Source organism: Sporothrix schenckii (assembly GCF_000961545.1).
Source record: "Sporothrix schenckii 1099-18 chromosome Unknown Cont48, whole genome shotgun sequence".
NCBI classification, from domain to species: domain Eukaryota; kingdom Fungi; phylum Ascomycota; class Sordariomycetes; order Ophiostomatales; family Ophiostomataceae; genus Sporothrix; species Sporothrix schenckii.
Window position 1 is genome coordinate 959,446 of NW_015971149.1, and position 13,536 is coordinate 972,981.

General features: G+C 58.0%; 4 protein-coding genes across 4 annotated transcripts; 1 reads left to right on the forward strand and 3 right to left on the reverse strand.

The window, feature by feature from the left end:
• Nucleotides 1-69: 69 nt before the first annotated feature.
• On the forward strand, nucleotides 70-4,200 carry SPSK_00984 (F-box and WD domain protein; the record flags this gene model as incomplete). The annotated part of the gene is made up of 1 exon (XM_016727916.1): nucleotides 70-4,200. The coding sequence occupies one exon, from the start codon at nucleotides 70-72 to the stop codon at nucleotides 4,198-4,200; it is 4,131 nt and encodes a 1,376-aa protein (XP_016584172.1).
• Nucleotides 4,201-4,381: 181 nt separating this feature from the next.
• On the reverse strand, nucleotides 4,382-5,587 carry SPSK_01180 (alpha-ketoglutarate catabolism dioxygenase; the record flags this gene model as incomplete). The annotated part of the gene is made up of 2 exons (XM_016728111.1): nucleotides 4,382-5,401; nucleotides 5,492-5,587. 2 exons carry the CDS (start codon nucleotides 5,585-5,587, stop codon nucleotides 4,382-4,384), a joined length of 1,116 nt encoding a protein of 371 aa, XP_016584173.1.
• Nucleotides 5,588-6,561: 974 nt separating this feature from the next.
• Nucleotides 6,562-7,827, reverse strand: SPSK_01167 (uncharacterized protein; the record flags this gene model as incomplete). The annotated part of the gene is made up of 3 exons (XM_016728098.1): nucleotides 6,562-7,063; nucleotides 7,160-7,237; nucleotides 7,307-7,827. 3 exons carry the CDS (start codon nucleotides 7,825-7,827, stop codon nucleotides 6,562-6,564), a joined length of 1,101 nt encoding a protein of 366 aa, XP_016584174.1.
• A 769-nt stretch (nucleotides 7,828-8,596) lies between these two features.
• SPSK_01005 (uncharacterized protein) lies at nucleotides 8,597-11,608 on the reverse strand (the record flags this gene model as incomplete). Its single annotated transcript, XM_016727937.1, has 1 exon — nucleotides 8,597-11,608. The coding sequence occupies one exon, from the start codon at nucleotides 11,606-11,608 to the stop codon at nucleotides 8,597-8,599; it is 3,012 nt and encodes a 1,003-aa protein (XP_016584175.1).
• Between the last annotated feature and the right edge of the window lie 1,928 nt (nucleotides 11,609-13,536).

Below are 13,536 nucleotides of genomic sequence, written 5' to 3' on the forward strand. Positions count from 1 at the left end.
GCGTCTCTCTGCTCGCGACGACGATTGTAACATTGCTGTCTCCCCTCCACCACCCTCTCCAGCCTCTTTATGCACCGCGGGCTCCCCGAAGCTTCAGAACACGCTGCGCTGCAATCCATCCCCTCGTCCTCCACGTCCTTTGCCCAACATGGCCTCGATCGTCCCCGCCCGGACGCCTCTCTGCGCGATGCCGCCGTCACACGCACAGCTGTCTCAGCCGTCGCGGCTGGCGATAGCTCCGTCGATATCCAGAAACTCGACGAGAAGCTCCGCCGCCTGAAGACAGCCGCCGCTGCCAGCACTTCTTCGCCCTTCTCCTCGTCGCCCGCCTCGCCGTCGGCCGCTTCCACGTCAGTATTGACTGCGTCGACCATAGCCGGCCAACGCGTGGCCGAGTATGAGCGTGCCCGCACGCCGGCTGCCTGGCGCCGCGAACGCGTCGTGTTCCAGGTCGTCAAGAAAGCCCCCGGCGCGTCTGGCTCCCTTCTCGGGACAGGCCGCAGCCTCAACGACTTTCCCAACGAGGTCCTGACCCACGTCTTCTCGTATCTGCAGCCCGGCGCCCACGACTCTGTCGCGCTCGTCTCCAAGCGCTTCTACGCCCTCATCACCACTCCGCATGCCTGGCGCATGGCCTTTTCGCGCTTCTTCCCGGGCCAAGAAGCTGCCACCTTGAACGGTACGGCGGCTCTCCTGGCAGCGGCTTCTGATGGTAGTGGAGGTGGTGGTGGCGGCAGCGGCGGTGGTGAGGACCACAGCATGGCCGTCGCTCGTGCGGACGCTCGCCGCTTCGGTCGCTTGACTGCCCTTGCCTCCTGGCGCAGCGAATACCTTCTTCGAACCCGCCTCTTGCGCAGCCTCATGTCCGGGAAACCGGGCGTGTCCGTTGGCGTCAAGGGCGAGGGCCCGGGCAGCAAGGCTGTCATGGCCCACAACAAAAAGGCCACCGCTGTCATCACCTACAACTCGCAGCTGCCGGGTACGGTCGACCGCTTGCATGCCGCCTTTGCCGCCACCGGGAAGAAGCAGCCGCGCGTGGTCCACGGCGCTTCTGCCTTTGGCGTCGTCACCTCCAGCAACCCCTCTCTCGGCAAGCTCGAGGGCTGGGGCTACCGCGAGGAGTATATGGCGCCGCAGCTGGAGGATGTCAACCACAGCCTCACTCCCTTTGGTCTGGGCCCCGGCCGTGCCGCCATGCCGAATGTCATGGACGTCAGCAACCTGTACGGCGCCATTGTCGGCGAGGCTTTTCCTGGAGGCCGTGCCCTGACACGCGCCACCAACGACCGCAGCCTGGCCTACCTCGACAACGCGACGCGCCGCCGCCATTTCCCGGCCCTGCTGAACGCTGTCGACGCGGCGCCCGACTTGTCCGAGGTTCCTACCATCCCTGAAGCCGCGGAAGCCGTCACGGCCGTGTGGGTCGCCAAGACGACGGCTGTGCCGACCGTGACCAAGTCCATGGTTGGCTTCTTGACGGGCTCGTCGCTCGGTGTCGTTTCGTCCTACTCGCTCGACAAGGCCAACTCGTCTTCTCGCTACCCGTACTCGCATCTTACGGCCCGCTGGGTCGTGAGCCCCGGCGTCCCGATCATTGCTGTCACTGCTGACGACACCTACACGGAAAAGCGCCGCGCCGCTCGCCGCGTCTGGGCTGTCGCCTTAAACGCCCTGGGCGAAGTGTATTATTTGCAGGATGTGCTGACTGCGCCCTCTACAGCGGCAACCGTCACCGTCGAGCACGACCAACTGGCCTGGCAGGCCGGCCGTTCGGTCAGCTGGGAACTTGTGGAAGCCTCCCGTCGCACCCTGACATCGGACTGGTTTGACGACAAGGTCGAGTCGCTCCGCATTGCCGCCTCGTCGTCCCCGCATCTGTCGCCCGACTCCGTGGGCCTTGTCCAGGAGCAGCGCGTGGCCGAGGCCCGCGAGATCGAGCGGTACTTTGCCCTCATGCCAGAGCACTTCCGCGCCGTGTACGACACCTGGGACATGCGGCTGCAGCTGCAAGTCGATTTTGCAGGCGGCAGCAACGGCAGCAGCAGCGCGAGTACAGCAGAGAACATAGTGGTGGTTCGCAGCGGTGCCGAACAAAAGGGCCAGCGCAGTCCACAACCCGCCAAGGTGACGCGCTATACAAGACTTGTCACGGCTGCCGCTGCCGCTGCCGCTGCACCGGCCGCTTCGTCCGATCCTGCGACGCCGGCCACGCCCTTGTCCCCTGTGTCGTCGGGCACCGTTCCGCCTGAACCGTCACCTGCGCTCTCCATCTTTAGCTCGGGCCAAAACACGCCCACGCCCACATCCCCAACACCGACGCCGCCGTCCCGTGCCGGTGCAGCCACCGGTACGCCTGTCGTGGCTAGTCTTCCCGGTGGCGAGTGGACGCCGCGCCTGACCAACGTTGCGTCTGCGACGGTCGGCTGGCAAATGACTACCTTTTCTCTCAAGGGTAGCAACAGCAGCAAGTCTACGGTTGATGCCGAGATTACCTGCAGTGCCATTGACTTGAGCTTGTACTCGGTTGTTGCACCGTTTGAGGACAACCTTCTCCAGCAGCAGTCCGACGGTGTACCGACGACGATTGGCGAGATTCCTGGTCGGCGTTCACGCTGGCTGGCCGTCGGTACCAAAACTGGTGCTGTCATCGTGTGGAACCTGCGCGAGGCGGTGTCGTCTTCGTTGCTCTCGACCGATTCCACGTTTGTCGCCGAAAACACGAAAGAAAACATCGTCTGGCCATTGCGCATCATCCGCACCGACTCACCTGCCATCACCAGTCTGGCCGTCTCGGCCCTGTACCTCGTTCACGGCGGCAGCGACAGTCTCGTCCAGGCCTGGGATCCTCTCACGTCCACAAACGGCCCCGTTCGCACGCTCAACGCGCCGTCGTCCGGCCGCATCCCGCGCCACCTGACGCACCTGCGCGCCCAGCTCACGCCCGCCATGTTTGCCTCGGTCGGTGCCATCTTTCTGGACCCGGACCCGACCGTGTTGCGCGGCGTCTTGGCCGTCGGCACCCTCATCCGCTTCTGGTCGTACAGTTCTGCCATCCGCAACGCCAGCCGCAAAAAGGGCCGCCGCCTCCGCCACACCAACGCTGAGGGCCAGCTCGTCAACCGCCGCCTCATGGGCGAAAAGGTGTCCGACTACATTGCCGCCGAGGCGGCCGAGCTGCGTCGTGAGCAGGAGAGCGACGAGCGCCATCGCGCACGCCTGCTGCAGCGCTTTGGCGTCGGTCTGGCCGGCCTGACGGACGAGGAAGCCATCCGGTACGCTGAGATTCTGTCACAAGAAACGTTTTCGCTCGACGAGCAGCGCCACCAGCAGTTCCACTCACTGTCTCAATCCGGCGACTCGGCCGAGTCATTGTCGTCTGTGGCCTCAGCCACGACGTTTTCATCCGAGGAGGCCGTCAGTGCTAGGGGTGGCCCGGTGGACACCGTCACGTCTGAACCGAGCATGTCCGGGCGCAGTCCTCCTGGTACGAGTGCTGTGAGTAGCGGCAGCGGCAGCGGTGTCACGACGCGCGCCGCGTCGGCTCGCTCGCCATCGAGCCGCCGCGTCAGCCACGGCGGCCGCAATGGGCCCACGCTGGTCGCCGAAGAAGACGACTTTGAGCTGCAGATCCAGCGCGCCATTCGCCTGTCGCTGATGGAAGGAGTCAACGACGATGGGCCCGATGCAGCTGGTGTGACGATCGCCCCTGGTACTACGACGTCGGATCCGTTCCAGGCTCTGCCGCAGACGCCGAGCCCGCCGATGTACGAGAGCAGGGCCAAAGGCAAAGGCAAGGGAAAGGGCAAAGCGAAGAGCAAGGGCAAAGCGCCTGGGTCTTCGTCTTCCCCGTTTGCCCTGTCGTCGTCGCCGGACGACGATTTCCGCTACGACGGACACGACAGTCGTAGCCATTATTCGACAGCCGGCGCCTCCTCAGCAGCCGGGCCGGCCACGACCCAGACACTGCTCCCAGAGCACCACGTCGTCGGCGAAAACGAAGACGACGATTTCCAGATGGCCCTGCAGCTGAGCCTGCAGGAGGAAGAGGACAAGACTGCGGGCCTGGGACAGATGGTCCATGGAAGCGACCTGCAGGAGCAGTACGACAATGACGCGGCGCTGGCGGCGCTGCTGCATGAGGACGAGTTCCCGGCGCTGGAGGTCAAGTACACCGGCAAGGGCAAAGGCAAGGGGAAGTAGGTAAAGTCTGTTTGTGCGATTGCTGTTGATTGTTGGTTGTTTAGTATTACTACTGGTTTGCCTGTTGATTTGTTTGCTTGTTTGCTTCATTACTTTTCGTCTGGCCACGTGGCATAGCCTTGATCGTCCGTTTATTAATATTTGATTGCTTCTCCTCGTTCTTCTGCTACCTGCTACAAATCTACCACGTCGACTCCAGTCCGTGCACGCCGGTTGGCTTGTCGGCCTGCGTCGTCAGCCGCACGCCATGGCGCAGACCCTCCTGCGGGTTGTGCACGTTGTAGTCGGCAATCGCCGTGTGCGTCGTCACCCGGTTGTCCCACAGCGCCACAGTGCCCTCCTCCCACCGGACGCGCACCTGGAAGTCCTGGCCAAAGGTAATGTGCTTGAACAGCAGCTGCAGGAGCGCGTCCGACTCCTCGTTCTTGAGGCCGATGATGCGCTTCGTGAAGCCCGGGTTCACAAACAGCGACTTCTGCCCCGTGGCCGGGTGCACGCGCACCACCGGGTGCTCCGACTTGACCGGCTCCCGCCGCACGTGCTTGCCGTCGCGCCGCGCATTGTCCGCCTGCGGGAACCCGCTGTGCTCGGCGCGCAGGCCCTCCAGCAGCGTCCGGATCGGCGGCGACAGCCGCTCGTACGCCGCCGTCGCCGACGCCCAGGCCGTGTCGCCGCCGACGGGCGGGACGCTCAGCAGCGTCAGGATGGTGATGCCGGGTGGCTGGTGCTCGTACGACACGTCCGAGTGGTAGCCCGTGGTCGTCAGGCGGTTGTCGCGCTGGCGCGTGCGGTACTCGTTGTCCGGGCCGAGGTAAATATTGTGGATCTCCAGGCTGTCCTTGACGTGCGCGCCGACGGGATGGATGTGCAGCGGGCCGAAATAGCTGGCAAACTGCTTCTGGGCCTCGACGCCGGCGTCCTTGAAGTCCTGGTCGCGGAAGATGACGACGCCGCGCTCGGCAATGAGCAGGGCGAGCTCGTCCTTTTGCAGGTCCGTCAGGGCGGACAGCTGCAGGCCGCGGATCTCGGTGCCAATGGCCGGGGTGAGGCGGGTGGCGGTGACGCCGGCGGCCGGGTCGGTGGGCAGCAGGTTGGGCTTGGCCTTGTTGGCGACGAGGCCGCGGTCGTGGAAGGCAAACGGCTTGAGGGGCGGGAAAGTCGTCTTTTCGTCGTAGACCGGGAGATAGGCAGCGTACTTGTACTGGGGACGGGGGGTGCCGTGTGAGTAAAGGAGACAAAGGCTCGCCGGATGGAAGATGCCGTTTTCGTCTTCACGGTGTCATGGACTCACCTCCTCGTGAAGCTTCTCGTCGTAGGCGAGGGACAGCTTGAGGGGCCCAGAGGCACCCTCTGTCTTGGTGTTGATGGTGGTGGTTGTGGTCGACATGGTGGGTTATTGTTGGCGGTAAATTCGTTTCGATGAGGAACGAGAAGAAACAAAATGCGAGCCAGGGAAAAAGGGGCCAAGGCCCTCTGTTATATCTACGTCGAAGCCGTAGGTCCGTAACACAATGCGGTGGTATACCTCATTGTGTCATATGTCGTCTTGTCACATCATATTTATCCTCACTCTGGCTGTTCTGGACTTGCACACTGAGATAGGTCGCAGCTACGACGCCCGCATCTCGTTGAACCCGACAACGGCACCGACGGCGAGGGGGATTGTCTGCCTGTTTGCCGTTTGTGCTATAAAAGTGCTCGTCGGCCAAGCAATCGGCGAGCGAGGCGAGACAAGACAGGGGACGCTGCGGAGTCCGGCCTCTCCAAACCATGCCAAGCAGATTTCCCCAGCTTCGACGCCATGGCGGCATCGCGGAGGTCGGGGTGCCGTCCCGTATTTTTTTGGTTTGTTGGTATGTCGTATATCGACATTGTACATGGACAATCTTTGGTAGGCTGACGAGCAAAGCTGTGGGTTGCTGCTTAGCCTCCATTCACAATGCATTGTGCAAATGACGAAAAAAGCCTCAGCGATTGAGTTGGAGGGTAGTTGGATTGATCTCGCGTAGAGGTGTGTGGGAGTGTGGTGAACAAGAAACGGGCGGGCCAATAAAATGCAGCGAAATGTGCAGTCGCCAGTTGTCGTCATGGGATGCGATCGCCGCTAACATGACACAGGCGTCGTTAGATGACCACCACACGGCGCTTTGCCTGCTTTGACGTGCAAAGGTAAATCAGAGAGGTAAAAACAAAATCACTAAAGCATAATATCCAAACGAAACAAAAATAGGCACATCTTCATCCTCCAAAAGAAGCCGCCCTCCCCATCATGTCATCAAAGCGATATGCTTGAGTTCGCTAGAGCAACGATTGTCAGTGTCGCTGGCTCATGAAATGGATTCCCCTCCTCGCATGATTGACTTACTTTTGCACCTGCTGGCCGACCTTCATTGGCGCGTACTGCACTGCCGCGCCCTCGTCCAAACCCTGCGCAAGCTTGTCTGCCCGCAGCGCCCGTGCCTTGTCGGCGAGCAGCGGCAGCGGCGCCAGGTCGACGTCGGACGCCAGGTGCCAGAAAAAGGTCGACGAGATGCGGATCGCCGGGCGGTCGGGCTGTGCGGCCTTGCGGGCGGCCACGACCGCCTGCGTCTTCTCGTTGACGACGACCTCGTGGTAGCCGGCCTTGACGAGGCCGCCGGACAAGTGTTCGAGCTGCTTGCCGGCCTGGACGAGCAGATGGCGACCGGGGGGGATGGCCACGGCGATGCGGCGGCCTGTGTTGCGGGCCCAGATGTGCAGTCCCGGAAACCGCGAGCGGCCGTGGATGGTGAGGAAGTTGAGGTCGGTGTGGAAGCCGGCCAAGATGGTGTCGCGGGCGCCGTACTTGTCGAGGTTGGACGCCGTCGGCGCCAGGAGGTGCGGCCTGTGTGTGAGAAGGTGAGCAGGTGAGGAGGGAAGGAGATAAGGAGATGGACGGTAATTGACGGGGCGGTTGCCCGGCAGAACGTCAGATACCTACCCGTAGCGACCAGCGTCACTGAACGTCTCGGCAGGCAAGCCGAACCCAACGGCCGCCATTTCGGCCACACCCGTGACTCTGCAATGTGTTAGCACTCCGCAGTACTCGTCCGTGTCTTACCACGTCTCTCCCCCTCCTATCACTCACGCTTCTTTCATGGCTGCGCCCCATTGGTTCATCACCGGCGTCCATCGCTCCCGGATCGCCGCGTCGTCTGTGGACGGCACCACATTTGGCGCGTTCAGCCCCGGAAACGCCGTGTCGTACGGCGGCGCCTCGGCCATGCGCCAAAAGAACCGGCACTTGGGGTCCGGCTGGTGCCCGCCAATGTCCAGCGGCCGCTCCGCCGGCGCCAGCCGCGCAATCACGTCGAGACACGGCTCGTCGACGGCACACTTGGGCGTCTCCGTGTTCTCGAGCGTGACGCCGACCTGGTAGCCGAGTGCCGGCCGCTCGTCCTGGCGCAGGACGTCGTCTGGCTGGGCAAAGTAGGACTCGAGCAGGTCCAAAAAGGCATCGTTGTCGGCCTCGGCGACGCGCTCGTCGTGCAGCACCAGGGCACCGAACTCCACGAGCGCGTCCGCGGCGCGGCGGCACTCGGCAAGCACGCGGGGGTCGTCTCGGGGCAGCGTCCGGAACAGATCAAGGTCGACAATAGGGAGATCCATGGCGAGGGGAGGGTTAAGGTGAACTTGTATTTTGCAGACTGTTAGGAGACGAAATGTGATGATAGTAGACAGGAAAGAGGAACATAGAGAAGAAAGAGGGAAATGAGGGGCGAGACAAAATCAAAAGACAAATAGGAACACTCTCCGTTCACATCGACGAGTGGCCTAGATCCGAGACCTCACACGTGTGCATCAACAGGCGACCATATCATGAGGCCCATGTTTGAGGTCGGCTCAGTGGCAGGCAACCGACGCCAGCCCATTGGCCTCTAGCGCGTCCGTCCGAGCAGGTGCGTAGCGCTGTCACGTGGAAGCATGGGACGTACGAAATACATGAACAACGAGGCAGGAACGACCAGAAGAATCATTATACAGAGATAATCTTGTGACGTATTGATTTTATTATGATACTATGTTTCGGAAGTGCTTGTGATGTTGTCTCTCCTGATATCTCATTCTCTTCAAAATGCAGTGCTCCAAACATCCACTCTCCTATGGCAACAATTTTCAATCCACGACTGCGTTTCCAGATCCGGTCTGTGAGGGGGATTTAATAGAAAATGAAAATAAAATAAAACACAAGGTATGACGCAACTATGTGACAATATGAAAACACCAACTGAAAACGACTGTACATATGTTTGTCCGTGGACAAAGTTGACCCATGACCCACCCCGACGCCTGTCGCTATGCTAGGTGCCAAATGCAAAAAAAAAAGCAAAGAAATCAGAAACCAAGGAAACCAATCTCCGCTCCCTCCCAAGGACATTCAAAAAAGATAGATCAACGACGACAGCGCAGCCGCAAATGATACGACCAAAGAAAGACCAACTGCTGCAACGGACACCATTGTCCGTGACGAGGCGTTCTTTGACCCGGCGCCCGGGCCCCCATTGTTGCTATCGGCCGATGCAAAGCCTGCCGAGTTCCCGCCTGCCGCGCTGGTCGGCGTCGGTGTGGCACCGGACTGCAGACCACCCACGGGGCCTGGCTTCATTGCGGCGTCATTTGTTATCGTCGCAGTGCCTGTGAGTGTAACCGTCGGCGTGGCCACAAATGGAAACCGGAATGTGACGGTGCCGCCAACCGTGACGCCGCCCGGTCCAATGGTCAATGTCTCGCCGCGGATGACCACCGTTGTCGGGGTGGCACCAGACGCTGCCACAGCTGCAGCCAGACCTCCACTCGCCCCGACCGTGGCCGGGCCTATCGTGTATGAGTGCCCATCGAGAACAATGACCGACGGGCTGACTTCGGTAAATGTGGCACCGCCCACCAACTCATAATGTGTCGAACCGGCAGCGGGTGCCGTGAATGTGGTACCGTGGATGACGATAAAGGCACCCCCACGCCCACCATGGCTACCGGCTCCATTACTCGGGCCCGGCACAATGGTGACGGTATCGCCGGCAACTGTGAGAACAGAAGAGGTTCCAAGCCCGCCAGCAACAGCATTGTAAGCGATCGTGTAGCCCTCAACCACAACATTGGTGTCGTCGAGTGTCAAGACGGTGCCACCGGCCACAACAACTTCAGAGTGCCCACCGCCACCAGCGCCGGCCGACATAACCACGGGCGACACGCTCAGTGTCTGCCCGCCGGCAACGACTCCATCAGGGCCAAGGTGCACTGTTTCGCCATGAACCACGCCTACGCTGGGCTGTGCTGGAATAGAAAATGACGTGCCGTCCACCACAATGCTGTTTCCGCTAACTTGCACTGACATTGTACCCAGGACGCCCGAAGCAGGCGCTGCCGCGTACACAATGTTGTCGCCAAAGTTCTCCCACACATACTGGTCGGGGCCGTGACCAGAGATGTAGTTATTTGACCATGACGGCCGCTGGACTGCTGAGCCCATTGCTGCAATCTGGTCCGGCGTGATGGTATACGGAATGCCCCCGATGGTAACTACAGTCGTATACTGCGAATTATTCGGGTCATCCGTGATCGTGCTAGACCCAATCACAACACCCGTTGGCAGAATGGCTATGGGGACGGTAGTGGTGCCAACCCATGTCTGGCCAGGGACACCCGTTTCCACTGGTGCTCCGATGCCAGTGTCTCGATTGCCGCCCGGTGCCTGGGGACCGCTTGGAGCAGAAACAAAATTGGACTTGTTCGGATTAGGAGGGAAATGGGTGTCTTGTGTGGGACCGGGAAAATCGTAGTTGGGCAATGTTGACGTAGCCCGAACGAGCGTGGGGCCCTTCATCGTGGTGATAACAGTGCATGCCGTTATAACTTCCGCGATGTCCGTCACCTCCTGAGGGGCTCCGTCTATGGGTTGCTCAGAACAAGTGTATTGCAGAGGCTTAGCACCCGGGCCCCAGCAATGGATAATGGTCGCAATCGCTCCGGGTGGCAGCAAGCAGGTGTTGAACGTGCCGTTCACAACGGTCGAACCAAGAGGAAGTTGCGGCACCGCTGATGCACCGGCAGCAAAAGCGTACGGCGCGGGCGAGGCCGAGGAATGCCGTGTCCGCGATACCTTGCCGTACGACGTAAGGATTGTAGTGCCAGTGACGGTGCGTGTGTTTGTTTGCGTCGCCAAACCAACCGAGTCGACTCTGAAATCCGATGCTAGTGATATTGCGAGCATGTTGCAACTCGTATCGTCGAAGCACGTAACGGTGCTCGTAAACGTCGTTGAGCTCAGTGTCGTCGTCAAGCCTTTGAGCGTTGTTGTTACGATGACGTGCTTCACAAGGTACCCATCCGCAGACATGATGCCGAAGCTGGCAGCGCTGTAGTTGTTCGGCGTGCAAGTACTCGTATTTGTTGTAAGGACAATACCATTACAGAAGCTTGCATGGCATACCGGGTGTCCAGGAGAGGCTGTGCTAACCACAGTGACATTTCCTGGGATCTGGGTTGTCCACTTTCGATCCGGTGGTATGGATATGTTTCCAAATAGTATTTCGAGCGGCAGTGTTGTTGAAAGGGAGGTGGCAGGCAGGGTGGTCGGTCCTGATGAAACGTTCAAATATCTGAGTTGCGACGACATTGGGCCGCCATATGAGATCGAGTTGATGGTTGCAGTGGCGATGCTGTTGCTGCCGAGTGCAGGTGCGGCACCGGGCGGAGCAGTGGTACTGGGTGGTGCCAGAGGCGGCACAATAGTCGATGAAGGTATAGTTAGGGCCGATACAGCAGTGACACGCAACGTCCCCGAATCGTCATTTGAGGTCGAGTGCAATTTTGGGTCCGCGACAGATTCGGACTGGTCTATGGCCCCTTGATTTTTAACTCCAGTGCCAGATGATGGGTCCTTGCCGTGTCCACTGGTTTCAAGAGCTGCGGTGCTGTCAAGAAGTGATGGATGTGCTTCCAAGATGGTCGGCGCTGTTTCTTCTGGCTCGTCCACCGGGCTTTTGTCCATGGGTGGAAAGTCTTGCGGAGAAAGTATAGTTGTTGGTTTACCGGTAGCACTGTCGACAATATTGGGCGTGTCACTCCCAACGGCAATTTCTTGCGTCACCGCATTGGTGTTGCTTGTGTGTTTGGTAGCCGTATCCAGAGAGACCGTGCTGTATCCTTCCTGTACGGAAACCTTTTCCAATGACGATGATACTGATGACGGTACCAGTGACAAGGGAACTGCTGGCGTGGACTCATCTGATCTTACAACCAGAGAGGGAATAACAGATGCATGCTGGCTATGCTGGCCGTGGCGACGACCGTCGCCATGGCTTCGTTCTTGAACCTGTGCCTCGACACCTATGAAAACAAAGTGGACGAGTGCCGCCAGCAACACGAAAGAGTTCCGTGAGGTGATCATGGTGAAAATTGGTGGTTTAGTTGCTGGATGTGCTGTGTCCGGTATTTGTCTTGCGTTATCGATCGTTGTTGTTGTTGTTTTTGTCGTTGTGATTTATCTTGTGTTGATTTGCCGAACTCTGTGTCACGAGTAAAGTCGGCAGACCCTCTTCATCAGGAGGCGCAAGCCATCACACCTATTCTAGTTGCCAAGACGTGTTTCTTTGAAGTCTTCTCACTTTCAAAAGTTTCCTAGATGCAAATGGTAGTCGTGCGTCAGGAATGATCGTAAATCGGAGACGAAGAGACGAGAACGTGAAGAACTGCAGCTGATATTACAGTAGGAAAAACAAGAAGAAAAATGTTGGGGGCGAAGCGAATAGAAATATGATGGCGTATGTGCTGTAGTGTAAGGCACGAAGGAGCGAAGGAGTTGGTGGCTTAAACGGGTAGGAGCGGTGGAGATGTCGACGTGATTGTTGTTCGTAGTCGTTGCTGTTGGGAAGGTGCGATGGGATGGAAGCAGACGAGGCAAGACCGTCAGAGAGGAAATACGAAAGAAGAAACAGCAACCAAGAAACATGTGGCACTTCCAACAGACAGAATACGTCAAGTAAAGAAACAAAAGTGAAATGTTCAGAACACGAGTAAAAATAAGGACGCAAACAACGGACAAACAACACCGCCGATGGAACAATGCCCAGATGGCAGGCTCCGGCCCATTCGCTGTATTGACTTGTATGGGAGGAGATACGGGGAAGACAAGGAGAATAGGCACGGAAAAGGCACGATAGGGAGACAGGAACGTACCAGACTGGGCTGTTAAAGGCAATAATTGACTTTATCCAGAGCGGCGCTTTTTGGCTTCCCCCCTTATTCATACCTGTTGAATCAAGGGGTCTTTGGGCCGGAGAAACAAAGGCCGTACTGGTGACTGGTCGGCTACAATACAAGAAACGAGCAATTAATTTGGGTTGTTGTATGTGGAATTTGTTATCCATACTCTGTGTCTTTGCTGGTAGCTCCTAATGTGATCGAAACCTGTGTCATGTGGAATAACGCGTTTGTTTTTCTTTTCGTTTCCTTTATTGGTACCAATAGATGTATTATTTTTTCTTGAATTTACAACACAGCCTATTTGTTAAAGTATGCAAAAAGCAAAAGGAAGTAGATTAGAACTCTTGATATTCTAAACTAGACGTTTCCCAGCTTTTACCAAGGCTTTCCAACAAATCCCAGAGAAACATAAGAGAATTGCTTTCACATACGAAAAAGAGACCTAGCTCCCTCATTGATAATTTGATAATTTTGGAGTACTAGTCTTTTTTCGAATTTTATCTGATAGTCGGGATGTCGTCTCTCTCCTTGCAATTTGTTGGACATCGACTTTTTTTTTTTCAAAAAAAATTGGTTATTCAGTTAGTCTTTTCATTTATGGTAAAAGAAAGATAATTCCAGGGACAACCGTAACGGGGAGAGAGCCATATGGTGGTTGTACCAGCCTGGTTTGAAAATGCCATGAACTTCTCTTAACTCGGCAGCCTTCTTTTAGCCCCCAACAGTGGCAATATGTAACAACAGATGAAAGTATGGGGCAAAGAGAACACGGACACAAGAAATCCCGTGAGTAAATTACCAAGAACACGGTGAAGTGAGAAAACGATGTGAATGCACAGACGGGGACAGAGCGGTGGAACGCCGAAGCTGGGTTCGTTGGGTTTGGAATGCTGTAATGGACGACTGGAGCCGAATATGGGAGGGAACAGGGTCGACAGAACGTGGGACAATATGAGAGACGCGACGTAAGCGACAGTCGAGAAGCCAACAACTATATTGATGCGGAAGTGGCTCAGTTGAGCCACTTCTCCCGAATAACCGGAGAAAGGTGGGATGAATGGGAGCAAAGACTGATGGCTGGGACCTGACCAGTCTGGGGCAAGATGGGGAGAC